Raw genomic sequence first — 16,487 nt, 5'->3', positions numbered from 1 at the left:
TCTATCAATATTTAGAACATTCCATCCACAATGCCTAGTAATGATATGAAAGACTAATTTGAGTATGTAGCAAGAATGTTGATTAAAGATTAGAAACTAATGTAGAGATGCCTTATACACTAGATGTCTGTATAACTAGGCTCATTTTATCCTGTCATATCCTCAAATAAGCGACTTAGTGCAATCACATAGTTATTAAAGTAAAAAATTAATTTGATAATGAGCTGAAGTAAAATACATGTACCAGTCAGCAAGCTGAATTTCTAGTCATCAGTATACATCAGTCCAAATTATAAATGCAAGAATGACAACTCAGTCATCCAATTATCAAATACTGACATCATACTTTGTACTTTGGGTCATTAAAATAACTTACTTTCTAATCTGACTCGATACCAAAAGCAAGAAATAATACAAATCATCTGCTCAACTGAATGCATAAATTAATTACAGGTATCGTCACTGGTTATAGAACAAAACTTTTGGATACACTCCACTTAACATGTTTGCATGTTCACTTACAGCTTAAAATTTGTTGGCACATCAAGGTGGCATAACTTAAAATAACATCAAGTTTCCTGAGAGAGAAACAAGAAACTAATGTATGGCACCAGTAAGCATTTCTAATCAACTTTTTCTCAGAGTATTTTTTTTTCTTTTTTTTTTTACTGCTCTGACGAACGTACTTGAGGCAATTGAGAACATAGAGATAAAATTCAACAATAAAAGGTAACTTTAAATATAAACAATATGTAATAATCATAAATAAATATGATAAAAAAATGAGATTTCGATAACAAAAGGACAGATTAAAATTAGAACACGGCTGAATATCAAATAAAAATTATTGAGAGAGAACATTGACTGTACTGTAATCTATTGGTGAGAACCAAGTCAAATTGTAATAAAAAAAAACTTATACTGCTCTCATTTTACGATTTCAGGGACACCAAAATTATTGTTACAAAAGATCTAATGGGCTTCCTGGCATCCCTGTCACTTCCCAAATAGTAGCAGCCAATCTTCTCGAGTGTTCCAAAACACAAGATGATGTTGCCAAGCCTAAATGAATGCACATCAGCTCAAAACACCGAATTTTGCTCGGGGATGTTTTGGGAAAACAGCATTCAATCAACTTCCTGAAAAATAAAATTTGGAAAGATGATAAACTTATATTGTAATTTTTATTAAATTACCTACTTTCTTCAAAAATAAAATAGGGATACTACAATACTCACTGATAGAAATCCCCACACATGACACCAGGCATAGGAAAGTTTTTAAGTGCAGATGTGGGAAGAACTTTAGGTTTCAGTGGAGAACCCTGCAAAGTAATTTGGTATTAGAGACTTGTTTGAAGAAATTGAAAAAATTTTTTTTTTTTAATACTGATACTTACAGAGGCATCTTCAAACCATAAAAAGTAAGCATAGTTGAAAGTGGTGTCCTTCCACATCAAAGCAAAATGACCATCTTGCAGATGTGCTCGACTCAATTCCACCATCCACCAGATCTAGCATGATCATAATGTTAATTTTATAAAAATTCACTCATGAATATTGTACTGTACTTCATGATCACAGTCAGTTACAAACCTTCTTTTTGGTGAGAGTTACTGTCTCTTGAGCAGAAAAATCCAAGGACGGTGCAGTTACTCGGTGATTTGAGCGGTCAACATATATGAAATGGACCAGACCAGGAAATTCTTCCAAATACTTGTTGATGGTTAGGGAAGCTCGCGTGTAGCTTATTAAGGACATTACCAACACACACAAAAAAGACATTGCACTATAACTAAAATACGCAAACATTGAAATAAATGCTTCCTCAAGACCAATTTTAGCTAGCTGGTTACTAGTGATAAGGAATACCTGGACTACCTGATGGTATCATCCAGTGGATACGGAACTATCTTGAAGACAGATACCAATACACCCAAGTAAATGGACTGGATAGTGAATTAACGCTTATAAAATATGGAGTTCCCCAAGGTAGCATCCTGGGCCCTCTGCTCTTCATTATATTCATTAATGACATACAGGACCTTAAACTCCATGGCAGAATCACCCTATTTGCTGACGATACAAGCCTGTTTTACCTTGGCCATAATCTGCAGTTACTTAAAATTCAAATGGAAGAAGACCTTACCACTCTCACTAACTGGTTGAGAAATAGCCAACTGTTTATTAATCTCAAGAAGACTACATATATGATCTTCTCTAAACCCAGTCAGAGAAGTGGTATAAATTTGAACATTAAAATCGGTAATGAAACAATCAACCGAGTAGATAGTGTCAGATTTCTGGGACTCGTAATTGATGAGACTTTATGCTGGGATCACCCACCATATATCCACTGTAGCAAGAAAAATTGGATCAATGAGTGGAGTTCTGTACAGGCTCAGAAATATACTCACAAAAGAAAACCTGAAAACAATATATTTTGGTCTAGTCCAAAGCAACCTAGCGTACATGAGTCTGATCTGGGGCACTGCCACAAATAGCCGGCTGAATCCTCTCCAACGACTTCAAAACAGAATCATAAAACAAATATTTGGCCTCAACTATAGATATCCGTCCAGAAGCCTCTACATTGATCTTCAGTTAATGCCTATCAGAAGCCTTACCCAACAGTCAGCAGCTACCTTTGCCTATCTTGTAACAAACAGGAAAAGGAACAGTCAATCATCCTTCCAACTGAGCTACCAGATCCATAATCATAATACCCGGAATCAAAACAAGCTGCGACCGACGCCCTCCAACTCAACCCGTTATGGACTGCTTTCCCTGAATAATTATTGCATACATGTTTATAATGGACTACCCGATATCATCCGTGAGGAAGATGATACGAAAAAATTCAAGCTCAAGCTAAAGAACTACATACCTATGTAAAGACCCAATTCTCTAGTCAAACTCTCCTGTACTATTTCTGCATCTCATCCTATCATGCTAAAAAAAAAAAAAAAAAAACCACTGCTGTTGTCAAATTTTGTACTATATTTGCTATATTTGTTATAAATTCTATTGTTGTACAAAGTTTAAATTCTGTTATGCTTTTGACCGCCATGACTATGTCAATTGTATCGCGCCCTTATGGAGCTTGCGCTCTTGGGCATTGTTTTGCCAATAAAAAATGAAATGAAAAATGGAATAAAATTGCAATAAAGGATATGATCCTAAAGTGAAATTGCAGAGAGCTTTCACTTCAAGAAAGCTACTAAAATCATGCAGACCTTTCCGCACATGTTCTGCACCAGACTCTACTCCAGAAACAGCAGCGTGCAATGCTATGGAATCAAGACATGTTCTCCATAGCAGCTCACACAACAATGATTGAAATCCAGCAGAGCTAGACTCAATTCTAAGCAGACAGTCTGGAAGTGGTGCTTTTATGTATTCAATGTACTTCCTGAAATACAAAACAAGGGTTTGAACTGATAATTTAGTCCAATGCATGGGAAAACCAAACATTACTTCAAAAGAAGATCATAAACGTACCTTCGCATAAAATCCCAAAGTCCTTGTAATTTAGAACTGCATGACTCTATGGAAGGTGCAGTCATTTTCACTTTTTTCAGACCATCAAAAGTACGTTTCATGGCACCATCAAGAGCTTCAAATGCAAGTTTGACACCGTCTGAGTCCTTCTGGACTTGCAATGTTTGCAGTACATTAAGTGCTTGCAGAGCATCTGACAGTCCATTGCACAGAGGTCCCATCTGTGTCTGCACCATGAGTAAAAGTGTGACACCAGGGGCCATAGTAGCCATGTGCACTGCATAGGGAACGCCACTGAGCAAAACCAAATGGCTGATTAGGTCATGGCTGACTGTCACTGTGACTGGTGAGACTGATTCATTCAAAGCAGAGGATGGAGATCGCCTGTTTATGTGTGGACTTGCATTGGGAGTACTGGCAAGACTTCCAGAGGGACTGTAAAACTCATCACTGCTCTCACCACTTAGTCCACTATCACTAGTTGTTTTAGGTTGAGATTCCTTTTCTTGGACACATTCTGTGAGGATATTTAGAAATAATAGGTCTGCAGCAGACAGGTCTTGAGTATTTTTGCTGAAATCAAAGAGCACAGGTGTTGAAAGCTGATTCATTAAACACAGGTAGTTACAGTCAACTTATGATTGTACCTTGAGTAGAGTGACAAAAATTTATTACGAACTAATATCATTGCATGCACTCGCTGCAATTCATCAACACTGCGCATCTTGTCAACAGCTGATTGCAGAGTTTTGAGGGTTGCTCCACTTAGTTCAGCATTCACTGTCAATTGTTCAACTGCTTCAACAAGGAGCCATTGTTCTGAATCCTGAAGGAAAACCCATGAGTCTAGCAGCTGGGTCAGAAGATCCGAACGGCTCTGACTTATCTTCAACCTGTAAATTGACCAGTATTGAAGCAACTGCACCAAAGTTGAAAACTAAGTCCATGACATCAAAGAAAGATACATACAATGAAACATCAGGTCCACAGAGATGTTTAACAAAGGATATACAGACACCCAAGGTTCGCTTCAGCCAATTCACCTCCTCAAGTCCAATGTGAATAAACAGATAGCCCATGTACTGAGAGACAAAGAGGAGTAAGTGAATGTTTATTTCTTTATAGCCAAGATAATAATGCTGCATGATAGATGAATACAAACCTCATCAAAAACCATGTTGGTTCCATCTTGGCATTGAATGAACGTATACGAATTACCAAATTGACAGCTCATCACCCGTTGGGATGTAACCATTGGAGAAAATAATTGAATTATGACATTTGGACTTAATGTGCAATCATCTCCTCCAGATTCCTGCCAAATGAAGATACAATTGTGAAATGGTTATTCTTTTAGTTTAAGACAATTGTGTGATATTGGGTTGCATGGAGAAAAATGCATCGCCAGATTATGTAATCAAAATAGGTATGACAGATGCACATGGTCACAGTCACCATTAGAGTAACCAAATGAGGACAATTGAAGGGGAATGCATTAGACGGGGCTTATAAAACAATTTCCCTGCATATCTTAAACCTTTAACAGCAAATTAGTTCAGAAAGAACGCAATACAGACAATGTACTCTTAAAATATAACCGACACCATACGAATTCACACTCTTGAGAAACAACTTATTTTTTTAAGTACAGCAGTATGGCAAGAAGATATCAATTGCGCTTGCATAAATAACAGTAGGTAAACTACAAAATCAAAATATGACTTAACCTCTTGGGGCAACTAACTTACCGTTTGCGGTAGCAGACCTTGATTCGTTGCCAGTTTCCGGACATGTTGAATAAATTTTGAGTCGCATTTCGTAAATAAGATGTCGTTTAAATGGTCGAAGATGAGTATGCATCGCATGTTTGTTTTGTTTATAACGTCAACACCCAAGGAATGAGCTCCCCTCTTTCATAACAGACAGCCGACGACGAGACGAGCAAGGTGTGTCCGTGCATTCCTCGTGCATTCCTTCTTCCCTTCCCTCTTTCAACAATGTTACTCGTTTTGCTATTGTTCTGGATCATTTAATTTTCAAAAAGCCGTTGTATGAAACAAATGAGAACTTTTGTTTTTAAAAAAATATTTACGTTAAAGGTGGACTTTTCTCCGTGGCCAAACTAAAAGAAAATATGCACAAAATTTTCTGACATTGGTTCAAAGAGAGGCGGCAAAGTAGACGTTCGCCGCATCTGCTGCCAACGTAAGAGATGTTGTTCATTTCACTAGCAGTTCATGCTCAGCAAAAGTACTGACAGATTACATGACCTTAATACTTAAAAATAAAAAATCTTTAAAAATAAATTTTCTGCATTGACAGTTATGTTAAAATGTGTGCGCTTAGATTCTCGTTTTTTTTTCTTTGTTGGCTTGAAAATTCCCAATGAAAATTAAACCACAACCACAACAAATATGGTGCCTCTCAGAGGTGACTTTTGACATATCGACCGAGAAAGATTACCCTAAAACAGCCGAAATGGTCGAAAGTGCGTCTCAAGATTCGAAATCTCAGCGGCATGAGCTGCTGTTACAAGAAATTGAGGGCATAGACGAATATTGGGGGCCCACTTTCAGGTGAGAACCTGTGGATGAAATGCCTCCTCAGCCACCACCCCCTTTCGCGCCGTCCAAGATGGGCTAAAATCAATACTATGGTTCACCCCCCGCACCTCACCCCTTTACAACTTACAACCCCACATCTTCCTCTTCCACCCACCCCCAAAATCTGCCACCCACTGTCCCTACGTCTCGCGGAGCTCCCCTGTTTCTGAGAGGCGACCTGCCTGGTTCGTCTGCTGTGAAACCAACCTGCACTTTGCACCTGTACCTGACACTTTAACACCTAGGTGTCAGTCTAGTCTTGAGGAGCCTCTTCAATACAGTTTGATAGATAATTTGACCCTTTTTCGATCCTTGCTATTCGTGAGAGTGACATTACTTTGGTTCTCTCAATAATAAAAATAAACGAAATAGTGGGACACGTTCAAACGTTCAAACATGGCTCGATCTGGAAGGAGACCAACAATTTTCAATCTTAGCTTGCAGCCTCAGTTTGAACATTTGTTGTCAGAGTTAGAAACCAATGAAGTTAGTGGTGTTTCTGTTGTAATAAGGTGAGATTGCGTGGTTAGGGGCCACTATTCTTTTCCGAAAGCTACGAAAATGTAATGCGTTGAGAATGTGTAAGCCCCACCAATGCAAGCAACTCGACTGAACTGAACTGAATTTTATATCTGCCGTTCATTTTCAGGGCAATATATGATGGAGATGAGCATCAGAAGTTCATGGAATGTCTTAACGCTCGCATCAAAAGCCATGACAAAGATATTGAACGTATGTGCAATTTTCACTATCAAGGTTTCATCGATTCAATTAGAGAGTTGCTCCAAGTACGAACACAAGCCCAAAAGTTGAACGTATGTATTATTTCATCATTTCTAATTTCTGTCACCATTTTGAACTCTTCCACTTCAATTTTTAATCTTTCTGTTATCTTTCCAGGGTGAGGTTGTTCACCTGGATGAGGAGCTGCAGAAGTCGGCGACCCGGGTTATATCAAAAGGGGAAGAGTTAGTTCAAGCGAGACGTGTTGAGAGCAATATTGCTTCTGCAATTGATAGTTTAACCATTTGCCTTCCAGTGCTCTCTACCTATGCTAAACTTCAGCGGCAGATGGTTGATAAGAGGTAAGCTCGAGCGATGTGTGATGAGACAGAATTTCAGAATTGTGTAATGTTTAATCTGTATCAAGTATCGCCTCAATTCTAGGTACTACCCAGCACTTAAGACCCTGGAGCAACTAGAACATTTGTATCTGCCAAGAGTTGCAAATTATCAATTTGCACAGCAAATGAGGGACAGCATTCCTAAGTAAGTTCAAATTCGTCTTGATAACAATGTTGATTTCTGTCAATTGAACATAAATTTTGTATGTTTTAGGTTGCGAGAAAACATTAAAGATGCATCAATGTCAGATCTGAAAGACTTTTTGGAAAACATCAGGAAATTTTCTCCTAAAATAGGAGAGGTAGCCATGAGACATGTAAGGGGACCTCATGCCATTTCCTGCTTTAGCATAAATTCATGGTTGGTTTCCTAATACACCCTTTCTTCATTTTTAGACGGCAGAACAAATGGGAGGGGATCCAGGTATTATTGGTGGTAAAAAGAAACGAAGTGCTCCACCACCACCAAATCCCTTCACAGGTTTGTTTCTTATCTTCAACTGTATATTAAACTTCTTTAGCCAACATGATGGATGATTTACCTGGTAATTTGTTACTTTTAGGCAAAGTTGAAATTGATGAAGAGGATGATGATGAGGAGGAAGACCTTTGTGCACAGGATCTCATTGACTTCTCACCAGTATACAGATGCTTGCATATATTTTCTGTTCTGGGGTCCAGGGACACTTTTGAAACATATTACCGACAGCAGAGGAAACAGCAAGCTCGATTGGTCCTGCAACCTCCTACTAATATGGTATATATATAAAAGTATACAAGTCTAAATTGCAAATAACAATGGTAATTGAAAACATATTAATGTATCTTTCATTGGTCTTTTGACAGCATGAGTCACTTGAGGGTTACCGTACTTACATCCATGGCATTGTGGGCTTCTTGGTAACAGAGGACCATCTTCTGAATACTGGAAATGGCCTTGTGAGCCGCTCTTACCTTGATGAGCTGTGGGGCATGGCCTTGAGCAAAATTGTGAATGCTCTTCGAACTCATTCTGTAAGTCCTTTTTTTTAATTTTTGTGTTCATAAAACAAAAAACTGTTTCCGGAGTAAAAATATTTTATGCCTTCTGTTATTTTACATGCTCCAGGCCTACTGTACTGATGCCACTCTAATGTTGAAAATCAAAAACCTGATAATGTTGTTCCTCACCACATTACAGGTGAATATCTTAAGTTTGTCTTTATTATTGTTATTAATATTCTTGTTATTTCTTCTTCTTGTAATTTATTTCTTTATTTCAGAACTATGGCTACCCTGTCAACCAGCTTTTAGAACTGTTGACAGAAATTCGTGATCATTACAATGAGGTACTGATGCAAAGATGGGTTCAAGTTTTCCGAGAAATGTTGGATGAAGAGTGCTTCCTTCCCCTAGAGGCATGTATCTGATAAGTGTATACTATTTCAGCACCAAAATAGATGAACTTTGGTCCTCTAAAATTAAGTTTTGAATTGCATTCTTTCAGGTGGAAACCCAAGAAGAGTATGATAGTGTTTTAAGTTCATTTCCCTTTCATGATGAAGCACTGGAAGTTGCCCCCTTCCCAAAAGTACTTCCATTTTCTTCCATGGTCCCAAAAGTTTATCAGCAAGTAAAAGAATTTATATATGCTTGTCTGAAGTTTTCTGAGGATCTTCATCTCAGGTACAAACCCACCATAATTTAAATTTTCCCATAGAGAAGTGTAACTTTTTTGTAATTAAACCACTTATTTTACAGTCAAGGGGAAGTTGATGATATGATTAGGAAGTCTACCAATTTGCTCCTCACTAGAACTTTCTCGGGGTGTCTAACATCTATTTTCCGGAAGCCAAGTCTTGCTCTTTTGCAAGTTGTTCAAATAATCATTGATACTGGATATCTTGAGAATGCCACTGTTTTCCTTGAAGAATTCGTCTCTAATATGACTGGGTAAGAAACTTGTTTGGTGATAGGAGGTGATAGGTGATTTAGAGCATTTGTTGAGGGATTAGCTAATGGTGTTATCTTTTTCTTAGGTCAAATAGATCAGATGGCCATTTGACTTTACGATCCCAAGGTCAATCAGCTATGTTCAGAGTTGCCCGAGATGATGCTGAACATCAAATATGTGACAAACTCAGAGGAAAAGTCAGTGAATTCCTGGAGCTTGAGAATTATGATTGGCTCTTGGTTGAGCCCAAAGGTCATGCTTCATCATTTGTAACTGATCTCATCGCATTTCTTCAAAGCACCTTCCTGTCATTTACTAATTTACCTGTAAGTGCTCTCAAAATCAATTTAGCTTATCTTTTAATGTCATAATTTTTTACTTGAACCCTTTACTGTCAGGATGAAGTTGCGCAACAGGCATGTTGTGCAGCTTGTGAACATATAGCAAATTCAATCATGGGCCTGATGCTTAGCGATGATGTGAAACAAATATCTATGGGTGCTCTTCAGCAAATTAATTTGGACACAATTCAATGTGAACGTAAGTTTTTTCATGCTACATTGAGAGGGCCACAAAGAGACATTCTTTATCCCAGTGAGCATTTATCACTTTTTTATTAAAGAAATAAGTGAATCATTTTTTTTTTTCAGAATTTGCTGCTTCTGAGCCTGTTCCTGGTTCAGAGGAGGGTGTACTTCTCCGCTATTTTGCGGATCTTAGGCAGCTGTTGGACTTGTTTATGACTTGGGATTGGCCTACATACTTCCATGATTATGGTCAAGAAAACAGCAAATACCAACTAGTAAATCCAACCACTGCTATTAATTTACTTGAAAAGTATGTTCACTAATTACCTCAAACATTGATTGTTTTACTGAGGGCTGTTTTGTATTTATGCGGTTTTCTCCATTTTAGGTTACGCGAAGCAGACAAGCGCACTATGTTCTCTGTTTTAAAGAAAAGTGAAAGGGATAAGAAGAAGCTCTTAGAAACAGTTTTAAAGCAACTTCGTCAGCTGGCACAAACACAACAGCAGCAGCAATCTCAGCCACAACTAGCCCCATCTACACAGCTACCTCAACAGCAGCAACAACTTCAAGCTCCAGTTCAGTGACGGCGGCTTAGCGCTGTGTAGACATTGCCTGCCCAGTGCTATAAATCAAGCTGCCTCAGCCAGAGTGAACCCAGTAAATATTAGATGATTATAATTAAAAAGAATAAGAAATCGAGGGGTCTGCTGTCCCTATCTTGGATGATTTGTGTACAAGGCTCATACTGCCTTCATACAAAAAACATTTTTATCTTGTCAGCAAAAAGTATGTTTTCCTCCAAGTAGCCATATCCACTTGTGTGTCAATTTGGCATTTTGTTGAATAATGTGTGAACCCCCTGAGTGACCATTCCTGGTAGACTTAGATATTAGTTGCCTTTCGTGAAATTTTAAATGTGTCAAGTGTGATATTTTTTATCTCTCTTGGATATTTCCTAATAGCAGGGTAATCATTGATGAAAAGCATGAGTTATTTAGCATAGTTCACATATCTGAACTATTTCCAGTCCTTTAAAGATGTCTTGATGGGTAATGAAGTTCTCTCTTTTTGGAAATTTATGTAAGACTACTTTTACATTAGTGCCTTACAATTGAGTTTTAAGTGCTTCATATTAATTTTAAAATAGTTTTCATATTTATTATTATCCCATAATCAAACAATATTGTTGATTTTTGTATAGTCTATTTTCTGACATTAAACATCTTTCAAATGTCTTCCAAAGTAAAAATGTCTTGAATTATAATACTGGTGTTAACAAAGTCTTAAGAAAGAAAAATCATACTGCCCAAAGAATATTTGAGAATGTTCATACTATAAGTATTTCTTAAGATACACTTTTATGCTACACATAAGTTATGTACATGACACTCCTTCAAGTGAAGTCCTCTTACTGGCTACTGTAAAAGGTACTTCCCTCTCACGAGGTTGGTCCAGCTAGCACACTACAGTCGGTTCTGTTTTGGTGACATGAGACGAGTCTTCGACAGTTACCTCGGCCAAGTCAGGCAGCACGTCTTTCGAATCTGCATCCTGCATCGACAAGGACACGAAGATAGAAGGTTGCGGCCATGGCGAATGTCGTGTAAAATGTGTAGTTGTATAGCAAACCTTGTCGCCCCGTTCCGCGCTGTCACCTCCAGGACCCAGACTGGCGCCGTTGTCCCCGTCCGCGGTCGACAGCAGCCCCAGCCCCAGACTTTGCCCCAGGCTGTCGCTGTCGCCCAGACTCTGGCACGTGCCGATTTGGACGTCGGACGACAGGTCCGACAACTTGATCTCAACCACCTCGGCGTCGTCCACGTCGGGGAGCTGCTGGCCGAGTCCGAGAGGCTGCATGCCCGAGGCTTGCTGGTACAGCAGGATAGGCGCCGACGACTGGGACGAAAGCGGTGGGGGAGCCGGGGCAGCCGTGGCCCCGTGGCTGGCTCTCCCTCGAGGCGGGTACACGTCGCCCAGGTCCACTCCCATCTGTTGTGGCACGGCACACCGCAAGTACATGGTGAGTCAAGACGAATGCAAATCGGATTGGCGTGCGCTGCCCAGTGCCGGCAGGCCCCAAGGCCTTGCCCCACCTACTTGCATGTAAGGCGCCCTGACGGGGGTGCGGTAGGGCGCGGCCGGGAAGTGCGGCGGGGCCATGGCCGCGGAGGTCGGCGCGATGGGGCTGTAGGACTGCGAGTCCAGCTGCCGGAATTGCCGCGCGAACAGAGCCTGGTCCAACGAGCGCTTCAGGTCGCAGCGGCACATCACTGTGGCACCATGTCATGACCATGTGGCAACGAGGCGCCGCTTTAGACGGAGGCGGAGGAAATGCCCAGACAGTGGCTGGCTGACAGAGTAATACCAAAGATCCGATGGAGTGTCTTGGTGCTGAAGTCGGGGAACATCTTAATGAGCCGGTACAGATCAGGGTGCATCATTTGGGGCTGCGCCTGATGCTGCGCCTGGTGCTGGTAGGGGTGCTGGTAGGTCTGGCCGGGCAGGTTCGCGGACGGGTTCAGCGTCCTGTGCCCGCCACTGGGCGGTGTGTCTTGGACCTGAGGCAACGGCGGTAATGGAAACACGTGAGTGAGTGGCACCGGTATCGGAACTGGCGACGCTGACGATGTCGGAAAAAGAGTCAAACTTACGACGTGGACAACTTCGCCCGAGCTGGTGACGAATCCTTGCACGACGAGAGGCTGGTACTGCTGGTATGAGCTGGAGCCACCGAAGTTTGCACGGGGCAGCCCCGGCATGGAGGCACTCTGCTGCTGGTGGCCCTCTTGGTGGCCCTCATCCACCACCACCGTCTCAGATATCACGCCCTGTAAACGCAGCGGTGTTTACATTGCCGATGCCCGGGTCAACTATGTCCCAAATTCCGAAACTAAGTTCCTGTTATGGGCCATCACCTGGAAGTCTTGCAGTCCCTGTACGAGAAGAATTTCCCCGTCGTCATGCAGTACTTGCCCCTCTTTCAGTTCGCATTGCTGATCCTATGCACGAGGGCAAAATTTGGGTTGGAAATAGCTCCTTTCTGTCTATGGTGAGCCCTCTCGGCTCGCCGATGGGACTTACAGCGTAGATCGCTCCGCACGGCGGACCAGCATCGCTGGAAATCTGCTCTACCTCGGTCCCGGTGTCCTCCACGCCGGCCTCGATGACGGCATCCATCGTCTGGTGCAGGGGGCAGTTCGGGGTGACCACAGGTTGCGCGTCACTGATGCCACATCCTGACGATGGCGGCACACCACAGGGCACCACAGCGTCGAGGGCGCCGTGGGGCTGACCAAAACAAGGTCTAACAATTACGGTGGGGAGGCAACAATCAGCAGTACGACCCCAACCGCACCTTGCGCGAGGGCTGTGGCTGGCTATCTGGCTGGGACTCTGGGACAGCCCATTCGCGCCTTGGCTTGAAAAAGGCCGCGTGTAAACTCTTCAGACTGCATCTCTAACGGAGGGAAACCCAAATCGGTCGAGTGGAACCCCTGCTGCTTCCGTCCGCAAGCTGCCGTAAGTACCGCAAGCTAAGCAAGGTAAGTGAGGGCGGAAGCGCCAGTGGGAGTTGAGATAGGCAGACCCGCACGGCAGCGCACGGCAGCGCAGCACGCGCGTCACTGCGTGGGACTTCCCCGCGACCTCCCTTGACGGCACACACCATGCGCACTCGGCCGCTCGCCCGCGCGGCGCCGTGTAAGAAGTCGCGTCCATTTCTTGATTTGTTTCCCACTCTGATGTGTTGCTGGTTTCTGTCGCCCCTGGGGGCGGCAGGCGACTCACAACACGCGGTGTCAAAAAAGACGCAAGTGCAGACTTTAACCTGTTTCCCTGTTTGCCCCATTTTCACTGAGAAATAATAAAAACTCTTTGATTTATCATACAAGATGTATCAAAAATTTATTTGAAAAAAAAATGGAATCCAACAAATTTTTTTAAAATAGAAAAACACTGACTGAGAATAGGAAGCATCACAACAGTTACTTAATTTCTGAAGAGCAGCAAAGTTCTGAAACCTTTTTTTGATAACTGTCAATGGCAATGTGCCATTGGGTCAGAACTTCTCTGTAAAGTTCCTGTAATAAAAACAGGAAAAACATTTAAAACATGCAACTCTCAACAATTTTTTAAAATCAAAATAATTGTTTGACAAACCTCTGCTCCCTCTGGACTAATAATTCCAACAATACTGATGGGAACTTTCCTCATTAGAGCAAAACCTAATTGACGCCTTCCTACAGCAAATACAACAGGAATTTGTTGAGTCCTGCCTTCTTCTCGAATCTGAATCACAGTTTCATCAAGACCACCTTAAAAAGAAGAAAAACAAAGATGTAATCAAAGTTTTTTTTTTTTTTTTTTTTAATCCTTAAGAACAAGAAATAGGTGGCAATGGTTTTGAATGCCTCTACTTACCAGGAGATTTAACTGGCTCCAAATCAGGAGCTATCACAATAAACTTGAGCTTTTTCAGCATAAGGTACTTCTTCACTTCACGTATGCCAAGAACAAAACGTCGTTTAGCATGAGCACGGATGGGATCCTTTTGATAATGGCGGTCTTGAAATCCATGAATTGTCTTCAACAAATTAGTGACTGCTTCATCTAATGCCTTGCTTCTCATATTATCACAGTAGCTGCAAGGATACACACAGTAATTTACTGAAAACCAAAATTGATGTAGGCACAGAGTCACATATTCAAACAAAAATGTACCCACTCTCTAAATTTTCTGCTGTGAAAACCCAAAGGGATGTTGTTCAGCTGGAATTTTGCAGGAACAGTATTTGCCACTTCTGGAGGACCGGAATTATTTGACAAGGCAGAGTTTACAAAATCACTGATTTCTCCTCTAGTATGAGAACAATCACTAGCTTTGAGCAGCTGACTGCATTGGTCAATGCTTAGAGAAACAATTCCGTCACAAACAGAAGTGACTGATGGTTTTTCTTTCTCATCAGGCTCCAAACTAATCTCTTTAACTTGACCCCCTCTTTGCTCTTGCTTCTTGATTCGTTCGTTCAAAATTATGTGCTTCAATTTAGACATTTTTTTCCTGGGACCTGCTTCTCTGTGCTTTCCTCTTTTACGAACTGGGTTTGATGAGTCCAAATAGTTTGCACCTAATGTTTTTCTTTCATGATCTTTGTTTTTAATTTTACGAAGATTTTTTGGTGAAATTCTGATGCATGAGTCAGTTTTCTGAAATAAAAGAAGAAAAGTTGAAATAGGTGGCTTACTAAGTTTCAATGCACAAATGATTTCAAGACTCACTTTTATGATGTCAATGATGTTGACAGAAATAGGATCTCTCCGACGAGGCTGTTTCTTTTTGAACTTTCGCCCACTTGAAGTAGTCACATGGCAAAGTTGGAGTGAAGTATCATCACATTTCTCCCCAATCTGTGCTGGTGTGTCGAATTCATACCTCACAGTGCATTTTGGTAGAGCTTTGAAGGCAACTGCCAAGTCTGGAAAATCCTCTTCTAACAATGCTGAGCTTTTACAGGAAACTGACTGTTTCATAGGCTCTGATTGCAGCCACTCCTCTTTCTTACTCCCATCAATGACAGAAATACGAGAGTCTTGGGGTTGAATTCTGCGTAGATTCTTCATCTTTTTGTGATTTTTGCCTGTTATCAATGATCTTTCGGAAGATTCAGATTGGTTGTGTAGGGGATGAGAAGCACTTAATTTTTGCAAGGTTCCAGCACCAGCATCCTTTTGATTTCCAGGGACCTTTACCTTTAAAAACGTTAAGGTCCTTCCTCCAGATGATTGACCTTGCACCTTCTGAGCAAAGGACTTGGTAGTACCATCCTTTATTACACACAGCCTCTGACCTTCTACTTCATTTGGGCAAGACGTACAATCTATCAAACTATTGACACATTCATTAATATTTGTAGAGTGAAGGATATTAGATGAGACATCTGAATTTAAATTCTGAGGATGGGAAGCTACTTCATTTCGGCCAAAATCCATTGTGGCTGAAGCGTTTGCACTGGAAGGTTGCCCATTTGAAGTTTCCTTTCTTTCCATGTCGCAGTAGGATCCTTTGAGTTTCGTCTTGCTTGTTCTTGTCTGATTGGAAACCACTCATGACAACAAACCTAAACAAACAATTGACATGGAATCATTGTTTAAACAATGAAAAAGAGTCCTTTCCTTTAAATCATAAAGGTTTTTTCTATGTCTTACCAGTGAGTCCTTGTTGCTACCAGAAGGAAATGACAAGTATTTGAGAAAGTGACACTTAGTATTCGTGATGGCAACTCAAGGCGACATGAGTGTTGAAAGAGCGGAATCTATCGGAATATGGCCACACTCGTAATATTCAGACGCCGAAATTATCGTCACGCTTTGGTGAAAACATTTACTACACAGCATTACTCCAAAGCTACATCTACTTGTTTGTTTGTATTTGTGTTGATGTCGTGTCAACAGTCGCCACTGCCACTGCAAATAAGTAGTCTAAGGAAAAGAAGAAGCGGGCAGTTTGAATCGAATACACTTCGTGGGGTTGCTATGACGTTTCGTCATCTCTCCACAACGCCGTCCTAGGATTTCCCTGGTACTATATCGTATACTTTTTGTGTCACATAGATCATTTATAACAATCACTCTGAATTTATACGTTTGATTTCCGAAAGAATAATTTTTCCACCCCTTTCCAACCCCTGGAATTCCCGGGATGGGTTTCATAAACGAAAGAAAAAGAAAAGAAAAAGAAAAGCACCGGATCGGACCATTTTTGCACCCTTTTGAACAGAAATAAATTTGGATCACTACCC

The 16,487-nt window shown here is 41.1% G+C and overlaps 4 protein-coding genes across 6 annotated transcripts; 1 reads left to right on the top strand and 3 right to left on the bottom strand.

The window, feature by feature from the left end:
* Positions 1-126: 126 nt before the first annotated feature.
* On the bottom strand, positions 127-5,365 carry LOC117640994 (Hermansky-Pudlak syndrome 1 protein homolog). 2 transcript variants are annotated; one of them, XM_034378079.1, is made up of 10 exons: positions 5,249-5,365; positions 4,663-4,815; positions 4,470-4,582; positions 4,148-4,393; positions 3,501-4,073; positions 3,175-3,411; positions 1,596-1,740; positions 1,400-1,513; positions 1,239-1,324; positions 127-1,139 (listed from the first exon to the last, which is right to left on the bottom strand). In XM_034378079.1, the coding sequence occupies exons 1-10, from the start codon at positions 5,363-5,365 to the stop codon at positions 962-964; spliced, it is 1,962 nt and encodes a 653-aa protein (XP_034233970.1). In that variant the 3' UTR covers positions 127-961. The 2 variants fall into 2 exon arrangements, with proteins under 2 accessions (XP_034233970.1, XP_034233971.1); XM_034378080.1 differs by having other exon boundaries at positions 1,596-1,716.
* A 539-nt stretch (positions 5,366-5,904) lies between these two features.
* On the top strand, positions 5,905-10,925 carry LOC117640992 (exocyst complex component 6). Of its 2 annotated transcripts, none has more exons than XM_034378075.1 (16): positions 5,905-6,076; positions 6,753-6,918; positions 7,004-7,188; positions 7,271-7,372; positions 7,442-7,544; positions 7,624-7,708; positions 7,791-7,984; positions 8,074-8,241; positions 8,336-8,407; positions 8,490-8,624; positions 8,714-8,892; positions 8,968-9,159; positions 9,246-9,486; positions 9,559-9,700; positions 9,811-9,997; positions 10,076-10,925. In XM_034378075.1, the coding sequence occupies exons 1-16, from the start codon at positions 5,979-5,981 to the stop codon at positions 10,272-10,274; spliced, it is 2,448 nt and encodes an 815-aa protein (XP_034233966.1). In that variant the 5' UTR covers positions 5,905-5,978; the 3' UTR covers positions 10,275-10,925. The 2 variants fall into 2 exon arrangements, with proteins under 2 accessions (XP_034233966.1, XP_034233965.1); XM_034378074.1 differs by lacking the exon at positions 5,905-6,076 and adding an exon at positions 6,500-6,615.
* Positions 10,926-11,018: 93 nt separating this feature from the next.
* On the bottom strand, positions 11,019-12,986 carry LOC117640999. Its single transcript, XM_034378087.1, has 7 exons — positions 12,772-12,986; positions 12,606-12,689; positions 12,342-12,518; positions 12,056-12,248; positions 11,788-11,960; positions 11,320-11,679; positions 11,019-11,241 (listed from the first exon to the last, which is right to left on the bottom strand). The coding sequence occupies exons 1-7, from the start codon at positions 12,865-12,867 to the stop codon at positions 11,146-11,148; spliced, it is 1,179 nt and encodes a 392-aa protein (XP_034233978.1). The 5' UTR covers positions 12,868-12,986; the 3' UTR covers positions 11,019-11,145.
* Positions 12,987-13,562: 576 nt separating this feature from the next.
* On the bottom strand, positions 13,563-16,475 carry LOC117640997 (selenocysteine insertion sequence-binding protein 2). Its single transcript, XM_034378083.1, has 6 exons — positions 15,895-16,475; positions 14,968-15,806; positions 14,414-14,895; positions 14,110-14,330; positions 13,849-14,003; positions 13,563-13,769 (listed from the first exon to the last, which is right to left on the bottom strand). Exons 2-6 carry the CDS (start codon positions 15,733-15,735, stop codon positions 13,674-13,676), a joined length of 1,722 nt encoding a protein of 573 aa, XP_034233974.1. The 5' UTR covers positions 15,736-15,806; positions 15,895-16,475; the 3' UTR covers positions 13,563-13,673.
* Positions 16,476-16,487: the final 12 nt, after the last annotated feature.

Source organism: Thrips palmi, unplaced genomic scaffold (assembly GCF_012932325.1).
Source record: "Thrips palmi isolate BJ-2018 unplaced genomic scaffold, TpBJ-2018v1 HiC_scaffold_15, whole genome shotgun sequence".
In the NCBI taxonomy this organism is placed as follows: domain Eukaryota; kingdom Metazoa; phylum Arthropoda; class Insecta; order Thysanoptera; family Thripidae; genus Thrips; species Thrips palmi.
This window is presented reverse-complemented; position numbering and strand designations above follow the sequence as displayed.

Coding starts and splice junctions, on each gene's coding strand:
- LOC117640994 (XM_034378079.1), bottom strand. CDS start 5,365: ATGCGATGCATACTCATCTTCGACCATTTAAACGACATCTTATTTACG. Junction 4,074..4,147: donor TTTTTGTCACTCTACTCAAG/GTACAATCATAA, acceptor CTTTGATTTCAG/CAAAAATACTCAAGACCTGT. Junction 1,741..3,174: donor TGCAATTTCACTTTAGGATC/ATATCCTTTATT, acceptor AATAAGCTACAC/GCGAGCTTCCCTAACCATCA.
- LOC117640992 (XM_034378074.1), top strand. CDS start 6,500: ATGGCTCGATCTGGAAGGAGACCAACAATTTTCAATCTTAGCTTGCAG. Junction 7,545..7,623: donor GAGAGGTAGCCATGAGACAT/GTAAGGGGACCT, acceptor CTTCATTTTTAG/ACGGCAGAACAAATGGGAGG. Junction 8,408..8,489: donor TGTTCCTCACCACATTACAG/GTGAATATCTTA, acceptor TCTTTATTTCAG/AACTATGGCTACCCTGTCAA.
- LOC117640999 (XM_034378087.1), bottom strand. CDS start 12,867: ATGGATGCCGTCATCGAGGCCGGCGTGGAGGACACCGGGACCGAGGTA. Junction 12,690..12,771: donor CGTGCGGAGCGATCTACGCT/GTAAGTCCCATC, acceptor CCTCGTGCATAG/GATCAGCAATGCGAACTGAA. Junction 11,961..12,055: donor GACACTCCATCGGATCTTTG/GTATTACTCTGT, acceptor ATGGTGCCACAG/TGATGTGCCGCTGCGACCTG.
- LOC117640997 (XM_034378083.1), bottom strand. CDS start 15,735: ATGGAAAGAAAGGAAACTTCAAATGGGCAACCTTCCAGTGCAAACGCT. Junction 14,896..14,967: donor ACATCATTGACATCATAAAA/GTGAGTCTTGAA, acceptor CTTTTATTTCAG/AAAACTGACTCATGCATCAG. Junction 14,331..14,413: donor CACAGCAGAAAATTTAGAGA/GTGGGTACATTT, acceptor GTATCCTTGCAG/CTACTGTGATAATATGAGAA.